The sequence below is a fragment of the Chiloscyllium punctatum genome, chromosome 7 (assembly GCF_047496795.1).
Source record: "Chiloscyllium punctatum isolate Juve2018m chromosome 7, sChiPun1.3, whole genome shotgun sequence".
NCBI classification, from domain to species: Eukaryota; Metazoa; Chordata; class Chondrichthyes; order Orectolobiformes; family Hemiscylliidae; genus Chiloscyllium; species Chiloscyllium punctatum.
Genome location: NC_092745.1, coordinates 27,209,296 through 27,227,692, shown reverse-complemented (window position 1 = coordinate 27,227,692; position 18,397 = coordinate 27,209,296). Strand labels below are relative to the sequence as shown.

Sequence of the window (18,397 nt, the reverse complement as noted above, 5' to 3'; positions counted from 1 at the left end):
TATGGTGGCTCAGTGGTTAGCACTACTGCCTCACAGCACCAGGGATCCGGGTTCAATTCCCGCCTCGGGCAACTGTCTGTGTGGAATTTGCACATTCTCCCTGTGTCTGTGGGGGTTTCCTCCAGGTGCTCCGGTTTCCTTCCACAGTCCAAAAATGTGCAGGTTAGGTGAATTGGCCACGCTAAATTGCCCGTAGTGTTAGGTGAATTAGTCAGGGGTAAATATAGGGGGTGTGGGTTTCTCTTCAGAGGGTCGGTGTGGACTGGTTGGGCTGAAGGGCCAGTTTCCACACTGTAGGTAATCTAATATAAAAATCCACACCGACCCTCCAAAGAGTAACCCACCCGGACCCGTTCCCTATATTTGCCGTGACTAATGCATCTAGCACTATGGACAATTTAGTAGATCAGACGCTCGGAATACTATGGTGAATAACTCACCACCTGACTCCCCAAAGCCTGTCCCTCAAATCAGGATTGTGATGGAATGCTACCCACTTGCCTGGATGGACAAAGCTCCAACAACACTCCAAGCTTGACACTATCCAGGACAAAGCAACCTGCTTGATTTGCACCACATTCACTCCCTCCACCACTGACACTCAGTGCACACAGCTGTTACTATCCACAAGATGCACTGTGGAAATTTGCCAAAGACTCCTTGGATGCTGCCTGGGCTGCTGTGCTCTTCCAGCACCACTAATCCATACTTTTGTTGCAAGTTTCTGATATTTGCAAATATACTTGCAAAAAAAGAGTCTGTGATCCATTGAAGACAACCTTACTGTGCTATCACTGGACTCTAAACTTCCACTGGTTGTTGTTGTGATTTCCTAGATTAGTGATGGTTTGGAAGCCTGATTAATGCACAGAATGTCTATAAAGTAAAGTAGCTAAGTGTGAAGTCATTCACTTTGGTATGAGTAACAAGAAGATTGATTACTGGGCTAATGGTAGGCTACTTGGTAGTGTGGATTTGCAGAGGGATCTTGGTGTCCATGTACACAGATCTCTGAATGTTGGCACCCAGGTAAATAGTGCTGTGAAGAAGGCATATGGCGTACTGGGCTTTATTGGTAGAGGAATTGAGTTCCGGAGTCCTGAGGTCATGTTGCAGTTGTATAAGACTCTCGTGCGGCCTTATCTGGAGTATTTTGTACAGTTTTGGTCGCCATACTATAGGAAGGATGTGGAGGCACTGGAACGGGTGCAGAGGAGCTTTACCAGGATGTTGCCTGGCAAAGTAGGAAGATCGTATGAGGAAAGGCTGAGGCACTTGGGGCTGTTCTCATTGGAGAAAAGAAGGTTTAGGGGAGATTTGATAGAGGTGTACAAGATGATTAGAGGTTTAGACAGTGAGAACCTTTTTCCGCGTATGAAGTCAGCTGTTACTAGGGGACACAACTTTAAATTAAGGGGAGGTTGGTATAGGACAGATGTTAGGGGTAGATTTTTTACTCAGCGGGTTGTGAGTTCATGGAATGCCCTGCCAGTATCAGTGGTGGACTCTCCCTCTTTATGGTCATTCAAGCGGGCATTAGATAAGCATATGGAGGTTATTGGGCTAGTGTAGGTTAGGTAGGCTTCGGTCGGCGCAACATCGAGGGCCGAAGGGCCTGTACTGCGCTGTATTTTTCTATGTTCTATGTTGTATGTTCTATCCTGAGACAGCACCATCTAAATCCATGGCTACATCCATCTCAAAGGACAAGGGCAGCAGATACATGGGAGCACCGCCACCTGCAAGTTCCCCTCCAAGCCAATCACCATCCTGACTTGGAAATCTATCCCCATTCCTTCAGTGTCACTGGGTTACAATCCTGCCGTCTCTAAGGGCATTGTGAGTCAACTTAGAGCACAGGCTGTGGTGGTTCAAAAAGGGCAACTCACCACCATCTTCCTGAGCAACCAGGGACAGGCAACAAAAACTGGCCAGCTAGCAACACCCACCTCACACGAGTGAATTTTAAAAAAATATCAGGGTTAGGATTTGGTTAAATTAGATTCCCTACAGTGTGGAAACCAGGCCCTTTGGCCCAACAAGTCCACACCGACCCTCAGAGTAACCCACCCAGACCCATTTACCCCTGACTAATGCACCTAACACTATGGACAATTTAGCATGGTTAATTCACCTGACCTGCACATCTTTTGGACTGTGGGAGGAAACCAGAGAACCCGGAGGAAACCCACGCAGACACAGGGAGAGTGTGCAAACTCCACACAGACAGTCACCCGTGGTGGGAATCAAACCTCGTTTCCTGGCACTGGGAGGCAGCCGTGCTAACCACTGAGCCACCGCTGCCCCAAGATCCACAATTTGACCCTGTTATTGATGATGAAGTAAACTGTCGCTGGCAGGAAGGTATTGGGGATTGGAGAAAGGTAGCCACTGGAATTCCAAATCATCAGCTGTTCCAAACCGGATCTGTAAAAGAGAAATAGTTAACCTTGGCATAAAGGTGCAGATCAAGAGGACACCAATTTAACCATGGAATTTGAGGAGTCGTGAGAAGCATCTTTAAGCAGAGACTGGCTGGGATCTGGAATGGGCTGACTCAAAGTAATCAAGGCAGAGCCTATTGTGGCTTTGAAAAGGGAACTGGTAGGAAGAGTGGGGTTGCAATTGTCGAATTGTAGGGGAAATGGCAGGGTCGTGAGACTAGCTAAACTGCTGTTGCAAAGAGCTGGCATGTGCGTAATTGGCCGAATGATCTTTAGACATACTGTATCCGTTGAATAATTCAAATGTGAGATAATGTGTTTGTGAGAGCCGACAGGCAAGGGAGTACGAGGTAAAAACAATGACTGCAGATGCCATTTCCGCCACCTCCAAACAGACCCCATTACCAGGGATATATTTCCCTCCCCACCCCTTTCCGCCTTCCGCAAAGACCGTTCACTCCGCGACTACCTGGTCAGGTCCACGCCCCCAAACAACCCACTCTCCAATCCTGGCACTTTCCCCTGCCACAGCAGGAACTGTAAAACCTGTGCCCACACCTCCTCTCTCACCTCTATCCTAAAGGAGCCTTCCACATCCATCAAAGTTTTACCTGCACATCCACTAATATCATTTATTGTATCCGTTGCTCCCGATGTGGTCTCCTTTACATTGGGGAGACTGGGCGCCTCCTAGCAGAGCGCTTTAGGGAACATCTCCGGAACACCCGCACCAATCAACCACACTGCCCCGTGGCCCAACATTTCAACTCCCCCTCCCACTCTGCCGAGGACATGGAGGTCCTGGGCCTCCTTCACCGCCACTCCCTCACCACCAGACGCCTGGAGGAAGAACGCCTCATCTTCTGCCTCGGAACACTTCCACCCCCGGGCATCAATGTGGACTTCAACAGCTTCCTCATTTCCCCTTCCCCCACCTCACCCTAGTTCTAAACTTCCAGCTCAGTAACTGTCCCCATGACTTGTCCGGACTTGTCCTACCTGCCTATCTTCTTTTCCACCTATCCACTCCACCCTCTCCTCCTTGACCTATCACCTTCATCCCCTCCCCCACTCACCCATTGTACTCTATGCTACTTTCTCCCCACCCCCACCCTCCTCGAGCTTATCTCTCCATGCTTCAGGCTCACTGCCTTTATTCCTGATGAAGGGCTTTTGCCCGAAACGTCGATTTCGAAGCTACTTGGATGCTGCCTGAGCTGCTGTGCTCTTCCAGCACCACTAATCCAGGCAAGGGAGTACACACTAGATTGTGGGGATGTTGAATCGTCTAAAGGAACAGAATCACTCTGAAGCCTATGTCCACTGATCCCTGTAGATAACAGAGCAGGTGAAGCAGACTTTCAGAGTCATTAGCATTAAATTTTATTGTAACGTGTCCTCAAGTACAGGGATCTAGGAGTACAGGTGAAAAGTTTACTGTCACCATTCACTGTGCCACCTTAGATACAAGGTATCTGTGTGAAAAATCTTAGGTTAAAAAGTAGGAAAATAATTAAAGAAAAGAATTAAATTTAAAACTTCTGCATTACAGGTCTTGTCAGTAGAAAGTAGAAATAAAGTTTAAAAACTTCAAATTACAGTCATAGTTCCATTATTTAAAGTCAGGATTTGGAAATAGGTCCTGGTTATCTGCATTACCAGAATTACACGATCCCATCAGAGACGAGGGGATTTTGTCAGGAAAGGGAAGTTTTAGCTTTGAGGATTGATTGGATTAGCCGGGACTGTTTCCTTTGGGGAAAGAGGAGGCTGAGGGGAGATTTGATTGAGGTGTGTAAAATGATGAGGGGCCTGGATGGGAAGGACTGATTTCCATCAGAGAGGGCAATAACCAGGGCACATCATTTCTCAAGTAAGTAATAATTGGATGGATTCCAGTGGAGTTGTGGGAGGCTGCTTCCCCCAATAGCTGGTGAAGGATGAACTCCGTTTGATAGGGTCAAGAGGCAGAAATCCTCATCATGTATATTAAGTCTTAAATATGCTCTGACCCATAGGGGCTGCATGTCAAGAGCTATGAAATAGGATTGGCCGGCTAGCTGTTTATTGACCATCACAGCTCCCAGGGGATGAACAACTTCCTTCAGTAATGTAGATTAGTGATTTATTACATGTCAAATCTCTCCTGCCATTCTCTGCATTTACACATTTAAGTCTGAGACCAGGTCACATGAGACCAGGTTTATTTGAAGCTGCACGCTTTTGGAGCCCCTGCTCCTTCCTCAGGCAGTGAGTGAGAGCGAATGCATTAGACGGAATTTAAACAATCAATGGGTCATACAATTTGAGAATGTATTGAACAAATCTAAATGAGTATTAAGTCTTTAATCAGTTAGAATGGAGGTGCAGGTTTTGATTGATTGATGTGTAAATTCCAGAATTTCTTTGAAGTTATGCGGGCAGTGACTTAAGATTTTATCAGAATAAGGGTGACACCTCTGGTCAGACAATGCATTTCAGGTGTGAGGGCATGTTTCAAATCTGTTTGGATCGCATCCTGGAGTCAGGTTGGTTTTATTTCAAAGTAGGAATTTATAAAATGCCATATTGACTGGCTGACTGACTCTGCAGATTGGGTGCTTTTTGAACATAATAGAATATATCTGCAAATAGAAACCTGCAAACTCACCCCATAGATTTGTGTTGGGGGAAGAGACAGAGTGTGTGTGTGTGTGAGAGAGGGAGTATATGCCTGTGAGAGTGTCTCTATATGTTTGAGTGTATAGCGTGGTGGGGTCACCTGCAGTGTGATATGAACCCTAACAGATGAATGGGCACAATGCAGCAATCACCAGACAGGGATGCTCCCTCCCAGTGGAGAAACACTTCAGTGGTCAAGGATATTCCACCTCGGATCTTCAGGTAACTGTCCTCCAAGGTGAACTTTGGGGGACACAACAATGCATCATTGCCAACCAGAGGCTGATAGCCATGTTCAATACTCATGAGGATGGCCTCAACCGGAATCTTGGGTTCATGTCACACTGTAGGTGACCCCACCACACTATACACTCTCTCTTACAGGCGCATACATACATACATACTCTGTCGCTCTCTCTCCTCGCTTGCTCTCTCTCCTCTATCTCTCTCTCTCTGTCTCTCACATTCATTCACTCACTCACTATCTGTAGACAATCAGGCAATGTAACATTTATAAATTCCTACTTTGGGAATAAAACCAGTCTGCCTCCAGGATGTGATGCAAACAGATTTGAAACATGGCCTTACACCTAAAATGTGTTGTCTGACCTGAGGTGTCACCCTCATTCTGATAGAACCTGAAGTTATGTTGGGCCAGTGACTCAAAAGAAATTCTGGAATTTATATTATTAATCAAACAAAACCTGCACTTCCATTCTAACTGATTAAAGACTTAATATCCATCTAGGTTTGTTCAATATGTTCTGATAAGTTGTATGACCTTTGATCTTAAATTCTGTGTTCAATGCATTCTCTCTCACTAGCTACCTGAGAAAGGAGCAGAGACACTGAAAGCTTGCAGTTTCAAATAAAGTTGTTGCACTATAACCAGCTTCATTTGATTTTTGACTTTGCCCACCCCAGTCCAGCACCGGCACCTTCACATCATGGCTATCATTTGCACATTTAGCCCAACACGTTTGCAGTCTGTGCCTTTGGGGTCATTTTTCCATGCTGTTAGTATTCTGCTTCTGAATCCATGTAGTTAATATTGAATTGCAGGCTATAGGGATTCCGTCTACTGTCTTTTGAAACCCTTCAGTGTGTTTTCCCTGCTTGTCCCAGTTTGACAATATTGCAAATAGAGTCAAGTAAGGTTTATAGTCGCAGATGTAAACAGAAGAGTGCAAAGTAGGAGATGAGGGCAAAAAAATGACCCAGATTAGCTGGGAACATAATTCGGAAGAGTAATGCTTTTGAGATAGAGAGGTCATCAGGGGGAACGTAAGGCTGATTTAAAGAAATCCTTGTAGAGGCAGACGACATGGCTGAGATAAGGAATGCTTTAATAATTTGGTTCTGGGTAATGAACCAGGCCAAGTGTTAGAATTAGAGGTAGGTGAGCACTTTGGGGACAGTGACCACAATTCGGTGACTTTTATTCTAGTGATGGAGAGGGATAAGTGTGCACTGCAGGGCAAGAGTTAGAGCTGGGGGCAGGGAAATTATGATGCGGTGAGGCATGACTTAGGATGCGTGGCTTGGAAAAGTAGGCTTCAAGGCAAGGGTGCAATTGATATGTGGAGCTTGTTCAAGGAGCAACTATTGAGTGTCCTTGATAAGTATGTACCTGTCAGGCAGGGAGGAAAGGGTCGTGTGAGGGAGCCGTGGTTTAATAAGGAATTGGAATCCCTTGTTAAATGGAAGAGGGCGGCCTATGTAAAGATGTGGTATGAAGGTTCAATTGGGGCGATTGAGTGTTATAAGGTAGCCAGGAAGGACCTGAAGAGAGAGCTAAGAGCAGCAAGGAGGGGGACATGAAAAGTCCTTAGTTGGTAGGATTAGGGAAAACCCTAAGGCTTTCTATAGGTATGTCAGGAATAAAAGAATGACTAGGGTAGGAATAGGTCCAGTCAAGGATAGTAGTGGGAAGTTGTGTGTGGAGGCTGAAGAGATTGGGGAGATACTGAATGAATACTTTTCATCAGTATTCACTCAAGAATAGGACATTGTTGCCGATGTGAGTACTGAGTCACAATTAATTAGAATGGATGGCTTTGAGGTACGTAGGGAAGAGGTGTTGGAAATTCTGGAAAGGGTGAAAATAGATAAGTCCCCTGGGCCTGATTGCATTTATCCTAGGATTCTCTGGGAAGCAAGGGAAGAGATTGCAGAGCCATTGGCCTTGATTTTTATGTCCTCATTGTCTACAGGAATAGTGCCAGAAGACTGGAGGATAGCAAATGTGGTTCCCTTGTTCAAGAAGGGGAGTAGGGATAACCCTAGTAACTATAGGCCGGTGAGTCTCACTTCTGTAGTGGGCAAATTCTTAGAGAGAATTGTAAGGGATAGGATTTATGAACATCTGGATAGGAATAATGTGATCCGGGATAGTCAGCATGGTTTTGTGAAGGGCAGGTTGTGCCTCACAAACCTTATTGAATTCTTCTACTATCCTTGACTGGAGGTGGACGAGGGTAAAGCAGTAGATGTGGTGTATATGGATTTTAGTAAGGCGTTTGATAAGGTGCCCCATGGTAGGCTACTGCAAAACATACGGAGGTATGGCATTGAGGGTGAGTTGGAGGTTTGGATTAGGAATTGGCTGGCTGGAAGAAGACTGAGGGTAGTAGTTGATGGTAAAGGTTCATCTTGGAGTGCAGTTACTAGCAGTGTTCCGCAAGGATCTGTTTTGGGACCATTGCTGTTTGTCATTTTTATAAATGACCTGGAGGAGGGGCTTGAAGGTTGGGTGTGCAAGTTTGCGGATGATACGAAAGTCGGTGGAGTTGTTGACAGTGAGGAAGGATGTGTCAGGTTACAGCGGGATATAGAGAAGCTGCAGAGCTGGGCAGAAAGGTGGCAAATGGAGTTCAATGTGGGTAAGTGTGAGGTGGTTCACTTTGGTATGAGTAACAAAAAGATGGGGTACTGGGCAAATGGTCGGATACTTGGTAGTGTGGATGAGCAGAGGGATCTTGGTGTCCATGTACACAGATCTTTGAAAGTTGCCACCCAGGTAAATAGTGCAGTGAAGAAGGCATATGGCGTACTGGCTTTTATTGGTAGAGGAATTGAGTTCCGTAGTCCTGAAGTCATGTTGCAGTTGTATAAGACTCTGGTGCGGCCATATCTGGAGTATTGTGTACAGTTTTGGTCGCCATACTATAGGAAGGATGTGGAGGCACTGGAACGGGTGCAGAGGAGGTTTACCAGGATGTTGCCTGGTATGGTAGGAAGATCGTATGAGGAAAGGCTGAGGCACTTGGGGTTGTTTTCATTGGAGAAAAGAAGGTTTAGGGGTGACTTGATAGAGGTGTACAAGATGATTAGGGGTTTAGATAGGGTTGACCGTGAGAACCTTTTTCCACGTATGGAGTCAGCTATTACGAGGGGGCATAGCTTTAAATTAAGGGGTGGTAGGTATAGGACAGATGTTAGGGGTAGATCCTTTACTCAGCGAGTCATGAGTTCATGGAATGCCCTGCCAGTAGCAGTGGTGGACTCTCCCTCTTTATGGGCATTTAAACGGGCATTGGATAGGTATATGGAGGATAGTGGGCTAGTGTAGGTTAGGTGGGCTTGGATCGGCGCAACATCGAGGGCCGAAGGGCCTGTACTGCGCTGTATTCTTCTATGTTCTAAACCCAGACACACAGATGTGAATGCTGTGAAGGAAGAAGATCTCTGAAATTTGAGAGGATAAAATGGTTAAAGAACAGCTCCCAGAGTAGAAACGATGCAATTCATCCAAAGAAGTCACGAATTGTAACTAGAGCTCTGATTGTAATCTTCCAATCGTCATTAATGTGGGGAAAAATGCCAAGGACTGGAAGCTGCAAATATTACATGGCTGTTCAACCAAAGGAAGTAGGAGAAACCTGTCCACTGGTCAGTCAGCATAACATCAAGCATGGAGGACCCAAACCTTACCATAATTCTAGAAACTATTAATTGGAGTTTGGAAATTCCTGCGTTAATAAACAACAGCCAGCAGGCATTGACTGAAGGTGAACGGTGTCTGGTAAACTTGAGTTGGGGGAAAGAGTTGCTATTGTATTGGCTGAGGCTTTTGACAAACTTACTGCATAATCGACTGCAAGAATGAAGCTCCCATGATTAAGGGACAGTGGTAATATTGGTATGAAATTAGCTAAGGAGTGGAAAGCAAAGAGTAGCAGTGCGTAGTTGCATTGTTTTTTTTTCCCCTCACCAAGGTGTGCACTGGAGCCAATGTTCCTTTTCAAAAATATGAATTAACTTGGCTTGATGGAGAGGCATGATTTCAAAGTTTGCAGATGCAACAAAGCCTGATTGCTCCCTACACACAGACTTCTGTCTAGCTGCTGTTTCCATCCCTCTCCCTGGCAACAGTTTGAGATAAAACCAATCTGCTTGTATATTTAGTGTTTTGCAGTTGACTCTTGAGGTGTGGTTCCAACTGCGCATCCATCTTGTCACTAAAGCTGCCTGTTTCGACCTCTGCAATGTTCTGCAACAATGTCGCATCTCGGCTGATGTGTTCCTGAAACAGATTTACGTCTTGATTGCCACAAGGCTTGCACCCCGAACAACACCCCCAGCTCCCCGCACCAACTTTGTAACCTTGAGATAGTTATAATTTTGACAATAGCCCCCAATCGAATTAAGACCCCTCAACGTGTTATGGAAGAGTGTTCAGCTTTTTTTTGTGTGTGTGTGGGGTTATGGCAGACCTTGCCTGGTGTCGGTAGTGTATACAAACTGAAGAGCTCTGGTTTTTAGAAGTGTCATTTCTCCCTCTTTCAATAAATGCTGCGAATTGGAAACTACTTCACTGCTGAATTTCATGCTAAATGTCTAATGCACTATGTTGTGAGGCTGCAGCTCATATTTGGTTTTCTCTTCCTAGACTTCGAAAGAGGACTTGCTGCAGGCTGACTTTGAAGGGGCACTGAAGTTCTTCCGCGTCCAGTTGCCAAAACGCTATAGGGCTGAGGAAAATGCCAGGAGACTAATGGAGCAAGCCTGTAACATAAAGGTAAGTTATTGGATGGGTGAGAGTCGTGGAGAAAAGAGCAATTGGGGATTACCTGCATCGCTCGGCACATACAAGTGAGATTAGATTAGATTAGATTCCCTACAGTGTGGAAACAGGCTCTTCAGCCCGAGTCCACACCAACCCTCCAAAGAGCAACCCACCCAGACCCATTTCCCCTCTGACCAATGCACCTAACACTACGGGCAATTTAGCATGGCCAATCCACCTGACCTGCACATCTTTGGATTGCGGGAGGAAGCACCCAGAGGAAAGCCACGCAGACACTTGGAGAATGTGCAAACTCCACACAGGCAGTCGCCCGAGGCTGGAATTGAACCTGGGACCCTGTCGCTGTAAGGCAGCACTGCTAACCACTGAGCCACCGTGCCACCCACTTCAGTATGCAAACAAACAAAAGTTCGTACCACAGTTGGTTTAATGAGCAAAGTGCAGACACTATTAATCAGGAAAGCGTCTTCAGATTTTGATCCAGGAATTAACTGAAGTTGTCCTCAGTACTGTGCAACACTGAAGAAGCAGCTACACATGCCTGCCTTGTATATCAATAATCCAGGTCATTTATAGGATAAATGAAAAAGGCCATACTTTAATCTTGTTGTATTCATGAAGAAAACAAATTGTTATTAAGCCTTTTTAAAAAATTATTTAATCTCCTGGTCTCCATCCTATGATGACAGATCCTTTTTTGTTCCGACTGCCTCCACACCCCTCCCACTGACTCAAATACTGGGACACTTCCCATCAGTTTTGATCAAAGATCATTGAGCTGAAACATTTACACTGCTTCTCTGTCCACAGCTGCTGCCAGACTTGCTGAGTGTTTCCATCTCTCTCATTTGCTGCTGTCCTTTCATTAGTAAATAAAAGCCCAGCATTCCCTTTCCACAGCACACAATTAGTTTTTTAAATAGTGAAACAAATCAGGTTATGGTTTTGAAAGTTGGGAATAAATACCAATACTCCAAGTCCACCACTGGAACCCAGCTGCTGACAGATGAGAGGAGAGTGACTTTGGAGTTATGGGTTTCCAAATCTGCTCCCCTGTGGGGTTTTCCTCCCTGGATGTCTGTTTTAGGGACTTGTGGATCGAAATCATTGTTATGATTTGTCACACTTCCATAATTGCACCACGGAACTGCCTGAATGATAGGAGGAACCACTGAACCTTGATGTGTCTTTTTTTCACTTTGTTCAAATGATCCCAGTTACTCTACCAGGAATTCAGTTGCTGATATGGGTCTGCCATTTGCTCAGAGTCACTGCAAATCTCTGTCCCTTGTCATCAATGCTTGTCTAAAGGTGCACCTTGAGGAGATCCTTATCCCTGCTTCTGAGAGCTGCACAGCCCTGAAATGGAATCAGAAATTGCGAGAAAAACTCAGCAGGTCAGGCAGCATCTAAGTTCTTCAGATTGTTCTGTGAGGCTATCTACACCTACTTCCTGTTTAGTGCATACACATCAATGAGGTTCCTTCACTGTTTTTGCCCCTGTGTAAAGCAGCCCCTCAGTGAATTCACCTGAAGCAAGTAAGTGCGCACACGCACACATACACAAATTTGTTCAGCCACTCTGTTGACCTTGTTGCCTGACACATTGTATCCCTCCCATCCCGAGCATTTCGTTGGTGTCGCTCCCACAGTGCACCGGGTGCACAAGGTCCCACAAGGCTGGAACAGACCTGACTCCATTACTGCCGTCAGCATTGCTGATCCCCACGCCCTATTGGAGGTTGCCACCTTGTGCCGTGACCAGGAATATTTACCATAACGGGGCAAACTACCCTGTGCACTGTCAACAAGCGATCTGCCTCTGTACTTTTGCCAACCCAATCATGAAATAATCTCATGTCATGTTTACCCTATATTTAACACTTGGGAGGAGAATGGTGTCATGGTAATGTCTCTGAGCTGGAGACAGGAGTCCACATCCCACCATTGGAAGCTGGTGGGATTTATTAATCAATCTGGAATTGAAAACTACTATCATCAACTCTTGTAAAATCCCATCTACTTCACTAATGCCCTTTTTAGGGAAGAAAATCTGCTGCCTGAGCCTGGCCAATGTGTGATGTGGATATGCTGGTGTTGGACTGGGTGGACAAAGGTTTTTTAAAAAAAAAATCTCACAACAGGAGATTCATCAGGAGCAGTACTCCAAAAGCGAGTCCTTCCAAACAAACCTGTTGGACTCTAACCCGGTGATTTGTGATTTTTAACTTTGGCTGTGTGTGACTCCAAAGCTGCAACAGTGTGGTTACCTGCAATCTGAAATGGCTCAGCAAGTCTTTCAGTTCAATGGCAATTGGGGTGGCACCACAGCCATGAAAAGAATAAAGAATAAAATCTCTTTGCTGTTCGCCTGGGCTCTTGAGTTGTGTCTCTTGTCCACTTCCTGGTTTAGCATCCACATTCCAGGCTCTCTTGTGGGGGAGGTCCAATTTCTTTTCTTTCATCCTCCCCTATCCAGCTCAATCCTGAATGCCTGTAATCCCTGTCGTCTTAAATTGTTGTTTTAAAGCCATCCCTTCTCTCGTATCACCTTACCTGGCTCATGGTCAAATTTTATTTGATTATGCAATTTCAAGGTGCTGTTTAAATACCGTGTGGTATTCTATTCCAAACTCTGGAGTTAATACAAGTCTCTGGGTTCTCGCAGTGCAAGAATCTCTGGCTAAGGCACCCAAAGCAGATCTTATTAACTATCTGATCATGTTTTCTTCTTGTGTTGGCGAGAATGACAGATTAAAGGATTGTGTTTTGAATTGTCTCCGCTTTCTGTGTGTCATTCATAGTCTGCAGCTAAGAAAGTGCAATTGGAAACCTTTTGACCTGTTTTAGGACAGCAGCTTTGCCATTGGATGTTTTGTAGTTTGACATTAAAATGCAAGAAATTGCTTGTTTAACACTGTTAATCCCAAGAGAATTTCTATCAAAGAGCAAAAGACTGAGTCATAATGAGTGAAAAACGTACAAACTGTACTCCACAACGTGAATTTAATCCCATGGGCTGCGTTCTCTTGTTTTCGCTGTTCCTAAGGCACCTTCTTGTATCCTAGCAACCAGTAATTGGTCCCACATGAAAACTAGTCCGAAGACAGAAGGAGCTGAGCACTAAGGAAGTACAAATGTTGCAAGCAAACTAGCCAGTCTCTCCGTTCAACACCCTTAGATTTAACTACAAGGTCAAACTGGAAAATTCTGACACCCGATGTGCTCCTTGTTTCAAACCTGTCCATATGTCACCAGTTGCAGTCAGTTATAATCTGTGTTTTTGAGTTTTTACTTCCACAGTTTATGTGGGTACAAATTGGTGTGGGTGATCAGGGCCTATTATTCTGGCAAGGTTTGTGTCTTACACATTGAGATTCAACAGTGTTTTTGTGGTGAAGGTATTCGGTGCAATGTTATACGTGTACACGTTTTGATTGCAAGTCCTGATGATCTTATTAGAGACGTTAGGCCTGTTAGCAGGATTCTTTGTTATCAGTCCTTCTGAAACCAGATAAATCCTTAAGAGTCCATATTAGTTCAGGGCAGTAGACACATGACATGAAGCCTATTTGAACTCCTATTCAGCATAGTCTGAACAACAATCGTGTGTGAGCTAATAAATATTTGTGCCCCACATGTGCCAGGCAATGACTATCTCCTATAAAAAGAATCTGACCATCACTCCATTGGTGTTCAATGGCATTACCATCGTTGAATCCCCCACCGGCAACATCCTTGGAGTTGCCATCGACCAGGAACTCAGCTGGACTTGCCATCTAAATACAGTAACTACCAGAGCAGGTCAGAAACCAGGAATACTGCAGCAAGTGAAGTCACCCCTCTTGGCTCCTCCAAAGCCTGTCCACCATCTACAAGGCACAAGTCAGGAGTGTGATGGAATGTTCCCCACTTGCCTGAATGAGTTCAGCTCCAACCTCACTCAAGAAGCTTGGCATCACCTAGACAAAGCAGTCCTTGTACCTTGTAGAAAGGCTTTGAGGAGTTAATTGCTGCAGTATTCCTAGCCTCTGATCTGTTCTTGTAGCCGCAGTATCTATTGTGGTGAGCCCAGTTAAGTTTCTGGTCTGTCGTAACTCAAGGATGTTGATGGGGGGGTTTCAGTGATGGGGCAGCACTGAATTTTGAAGTGCAGTGGTTAGATTGTCTCTTATTGGAGATGACCATTGCCTGGCATTCGTGTGGTGTGAATGTTCGTTCCCGCTTGTCAAAACAAGCCTGGATATTGTTCAGGTCTTGCTGTTCTTGGATTATGGACTGCTTCAGTTTCTAAGGAGCCATGAATGGTACTGAACATTGTGCATTCATCAGTGAACATCCCCACCTTATGATGGAGGGAAGGTCATTTGAAGTAGCTGAAGATGATTGGGCCTAGGACCCGACTCCAAGGAACTCCTGCAGAGAGGGGTCCTGAAGCTGCGATGACTGATCTTTTCTGATGTGTCAGGTATGATTCCAGCGAGTGAAGGGTTTTCTGCCTGATTCCCATTGATTCCTGTTTTGCTCCTTGATGCGCCACACATTAATTGGGACCTTGATATCAAAGGCTGTTAGTCTCACCCAACAGGTGAAGGTGTCAGTGGTAGTGGTGATGGTGAGTTGAAGCAAAGTTGGCTCCATATCTTAAAAACTATTGTTGGCTGACATTGCTGAGGGTATGTGCAGATGTGGAGGCTAAACATAGATCTTCTGAAGGGCACACTAGGTAATGGGCCAGGATCAGGGTGAATCATATTGTTGATTCATTTATTCAAGCAGAATGAGTGGAATCCGAGTGTATCCCCAGCCCGTTGGGGAATATAAAAGCAGGGATTTACTTCTGAGGCTCTGGTCAGATCACATTTGAGTATTGTGCACAGTTTTGGGCCCAATATCTCAGGAAGGGCTGACTGACCCTGGAGCATGTTCAGAGGAGATTAGTGAGAATGGTCCCAGGAATGAAAAGCTTTAACAGGATTCTGGGTTTATACTCAATGGAGCTGAGAAGTATCTAGTAGTAACATGCAGAATACTGAATGGCCCAGTCATAGTAGATTTGGGGAGGTGTTTCAATTGGTTGGAGAGACTAGGACCGAAGGGCACAGGCTTAGAATAAAGGGAAGACCATTTCGAAGGGAAGTAAGGAGAAACCTCAGCCAGAGAGTGAGAAATCTATGGAATTCATTGCCACAGAAGGCTGTAGAGGCCCCCGATTGTCAAGGGGATCAAGGGTTACCGGGAGGAGGCTTACCAGCCATAGTTGAATAGTGGAGCAGAATCGATGGACTGAATGGCCTAATTTCTGCTCCTCTGTTTTATGGATCAGAAATCTGATTGGAGAAATTCAAACATGGAGATCCAGGAAAGATGGATATAAGCCTTGGGAGATGATGACAGGTTCAAGGATTTGGAAAGCAGCTCACCACTGTGTACTCCAGGGTAGTGATGGGTGGGCTATAAACTTATCCCAGCCAGCAGCATTAATATCCTGAATTTTCTTTGAGTTTTGATTATGGCATGGTACTGCAAGGGAGAATTTAAGGGTTGCTGTTGTTCTTACTGAGAGTTCATGCTTGGTGTTCTTTTGGAAGGAGAGTGGACAGCAACTCAAGAAAGAACAGCTAGGAAACATGTTGTGGGGCAGTGAGCAGACAGGGTGGTCAGCAGGTGGTGGCTCTTGTGGGCAGCCCCAGATTGGTGAGGGGGACGTAGGACAGGAAGTAGAGAAAGATGGGAGCTTCCGTCTCCAACCAGTGGGAACAGTACAGGATGATTTGAAGACTCCAGACCTTCTCTGACTGGGCAGACCAGGAACTCTGGTCATGGACAATGACATCAGGCTTGTCAGCAGCCAAATTTGGTCTTCTCCCAAGAGTGCAGGAAAATTGTCTTTACTATCAATAGTCTGTACTGTTTAGCCACTGCTATACACTTAGCTATCTACTGTTTTGTGAATCTGACCTATCCTATCTCCCCTGACCTGCAATATGATAGACAGGAAACACGCCATTGCACCCAACTCGTCTTTGCAAGGGTTTATGCTTCTTAATTTCATCTATCTTGGTGTCATATCTTTTTATCCCCCTTGAACCCCTTCTCCTTTCCGTTGGGGGGTTCTCCTCAGCCTTTGCTTCTCCGGGGCAAAGAACATAATGTGATCCCCTCGACTTCGAAAAGTGAAAGGGTTAATGTGGTGGCTTGTGACTCCACAGCTATAAGCTGAAACACAAATGATACGGGTTCTCTGACCTCTGGGCTTGCTCCATTTCCAAGATACTCGAGTAAATTCAGTTCCAGCTGTAAAGCCTGTTGATGGGATGGACTGCATTTGTTGAGCCAGAGGAGAATAGGTAGTGTGGAAACAAAAACAGCAATTTCTGGTGAACATCAGCAGGTAGAGTTAACACTTTTGAATCCAGGAACTCTCCATCAGAGGCAATAGCTTGGGAAAAGCAGTATATGTGCTGAACAGGTGGAGGAGGTGGGAGTGGGGGTGGGGAGCGTTGGTGAGGGACGGTGGAACAGGAGTGTGGAAACCCTGGACACTCATCTTGCCAAATCTGAAAGGAAAAGCATATGCTAAAATACAGGAAGTTTGAATGTGGGAGAAAAATAAATGGAGCTGGGGAGATGGATCTGGGAGAGACTGATAACATTTAGATTCTGAAAGACTCTCCTATGTAGTATGAGCAAAAACTGGTATTTGATTAGCTCTCTCACACTTTAGGATGGTGTGGAAGTTTAGTGCGTCTTCTCTCTGCTCCTGTATTATAGCTGTGGTGTTCTGTAAAATTCTGCAAATGTTGAGTCCCTTTCCAACACACTTCCCAGTCTAACCTCTTCATAATGAAGAAATAAAGAACACAAAATTGGGGTGACTTTACACTAACAAGGAATAGAAATTCTTGTGCCGACTGTCTGTCATCTAGCTGCTTCCTAATCTAACGTGACATTGGAGTGGGACGAAGTGAGTAGTACTCTTCACTGGCAGCAAGGTAAGGGGATGGCCTCATACCATTCATTGGGTATGGTTCAGAAATGGCACAGATACATAGAGCAATAGAAGCCTGGGTATATCAGGTATGCAGTTAAGCCAATATCTGAAAAGAAAAGCATATGCTCGAATACAGGAAGTTTGAATATAGGAAAAAGCTGACACAAGACTACGCCTGTGATACATTCTGGGCATCCCAACAGTGTGCTTTGCTATTTGGACTCTGGGCTGACTTTTAGATATTTCTGAGGGGCATAAAAATTATCATCTGTGATCTCACTCTCTGCACCTTTCTCCCTTTGTTTTCTCCACTTGTGTGCTCTCTCAGAAAGCAAGAGAAGTCCCAATGATAATCCCCTAATTAAATTGTCCATTCCGACTCCCTTGTGATTGTATTGTATCCAGTAGCCTGTCCCCAAGCTGAATGACTTGATGACATGGAGCCAAGTGTGATGCAATATCCTCAGGGAAATGAGTGTCATAAGTGAATACTATCTCTTCCTGGACTGATGCTGCAGGCTTAGAGCAGAAGTGGTTACCCAGCTACCAGAAGGAGGACCTATCACTCAAATATATCTCCAACCACAGTGTTTCTGCAGTGCAGAATAAAGTTGCGCTTCAAGACCCTGCTGAATCCTGAACACAGCTGATTCCTTGGAGATTCCCTGGGAAATTGTAAATCGTGATGGGCAGTTTCTGGAATCTGGAATTCTCTGGCAACACTTAGTTTCCACTAATTCAGTGTGAATTCTGCATGTTAGTGTTAAGTCCCCTGCCATGAAAGGGCACATTTACTCATAACAGTTGACCATTCACAGCAGCTGCTCATGTTTGACTGTGTTGCTGACTATGCCCTCCTCTGTCCTACACTATAATACACTTTATATTTCTGAAGAACTGAGTGGAATGGCAATTGCACCATTCTGAATAGGAATCATACCAGACTCTAAGCATGATCTCTCTGTCATTCTCTGCCAGACCTGTTGAATTTCTCTAGTACTTTGGCCTTTTTGTTTTTTGATGGTTTGACTGTGATTCCATGTCATGGGATGTCTGGTCTTCAGAGTGCATAGCATGTCCAGCTATTTCTCAATACAATTTGGTGTACTTCAGTTATGTACCATTCATATCCTGTCACTTTTCATCCAGATGTGGTCAGTGTTGCAATAAAGCAGGATGCATTGTATTTTAAGCTACCATTGTGTCTGGTGATGTTCCAGTTCAGATTATAAAACCTGCACACCAGCTCAAAGTACATGGGTTGAAATT

General features: G+C 45.0%; 1 protein-coding gene across 4 annotated transcripts in view; it reads left to right on the top strand.

The window, feature by feature from the left end:
• Window positions 1-18,397, top strand: part of LOC140479548 (rab GTPase-activating protein 1-like) — a 506,221-nt gene that overhangs the window by 443,703 nt on the left and 44,121 nt on the right. For all 4 annotated transcript variants that reach the window (XM_072573350.1, XM_072573351.1, XM_072573353.1 and 1 more), the window contains one exon: window positions 9,997-10,125. In XM_072573350.1, the coding sequence (XP_072429451.1) occupies window positions 9,997-10,125 (129 nt within the window). The remainder of the gene's footprint in view (window positions 1-9,996; window positions 10,126-18,397) is intronic.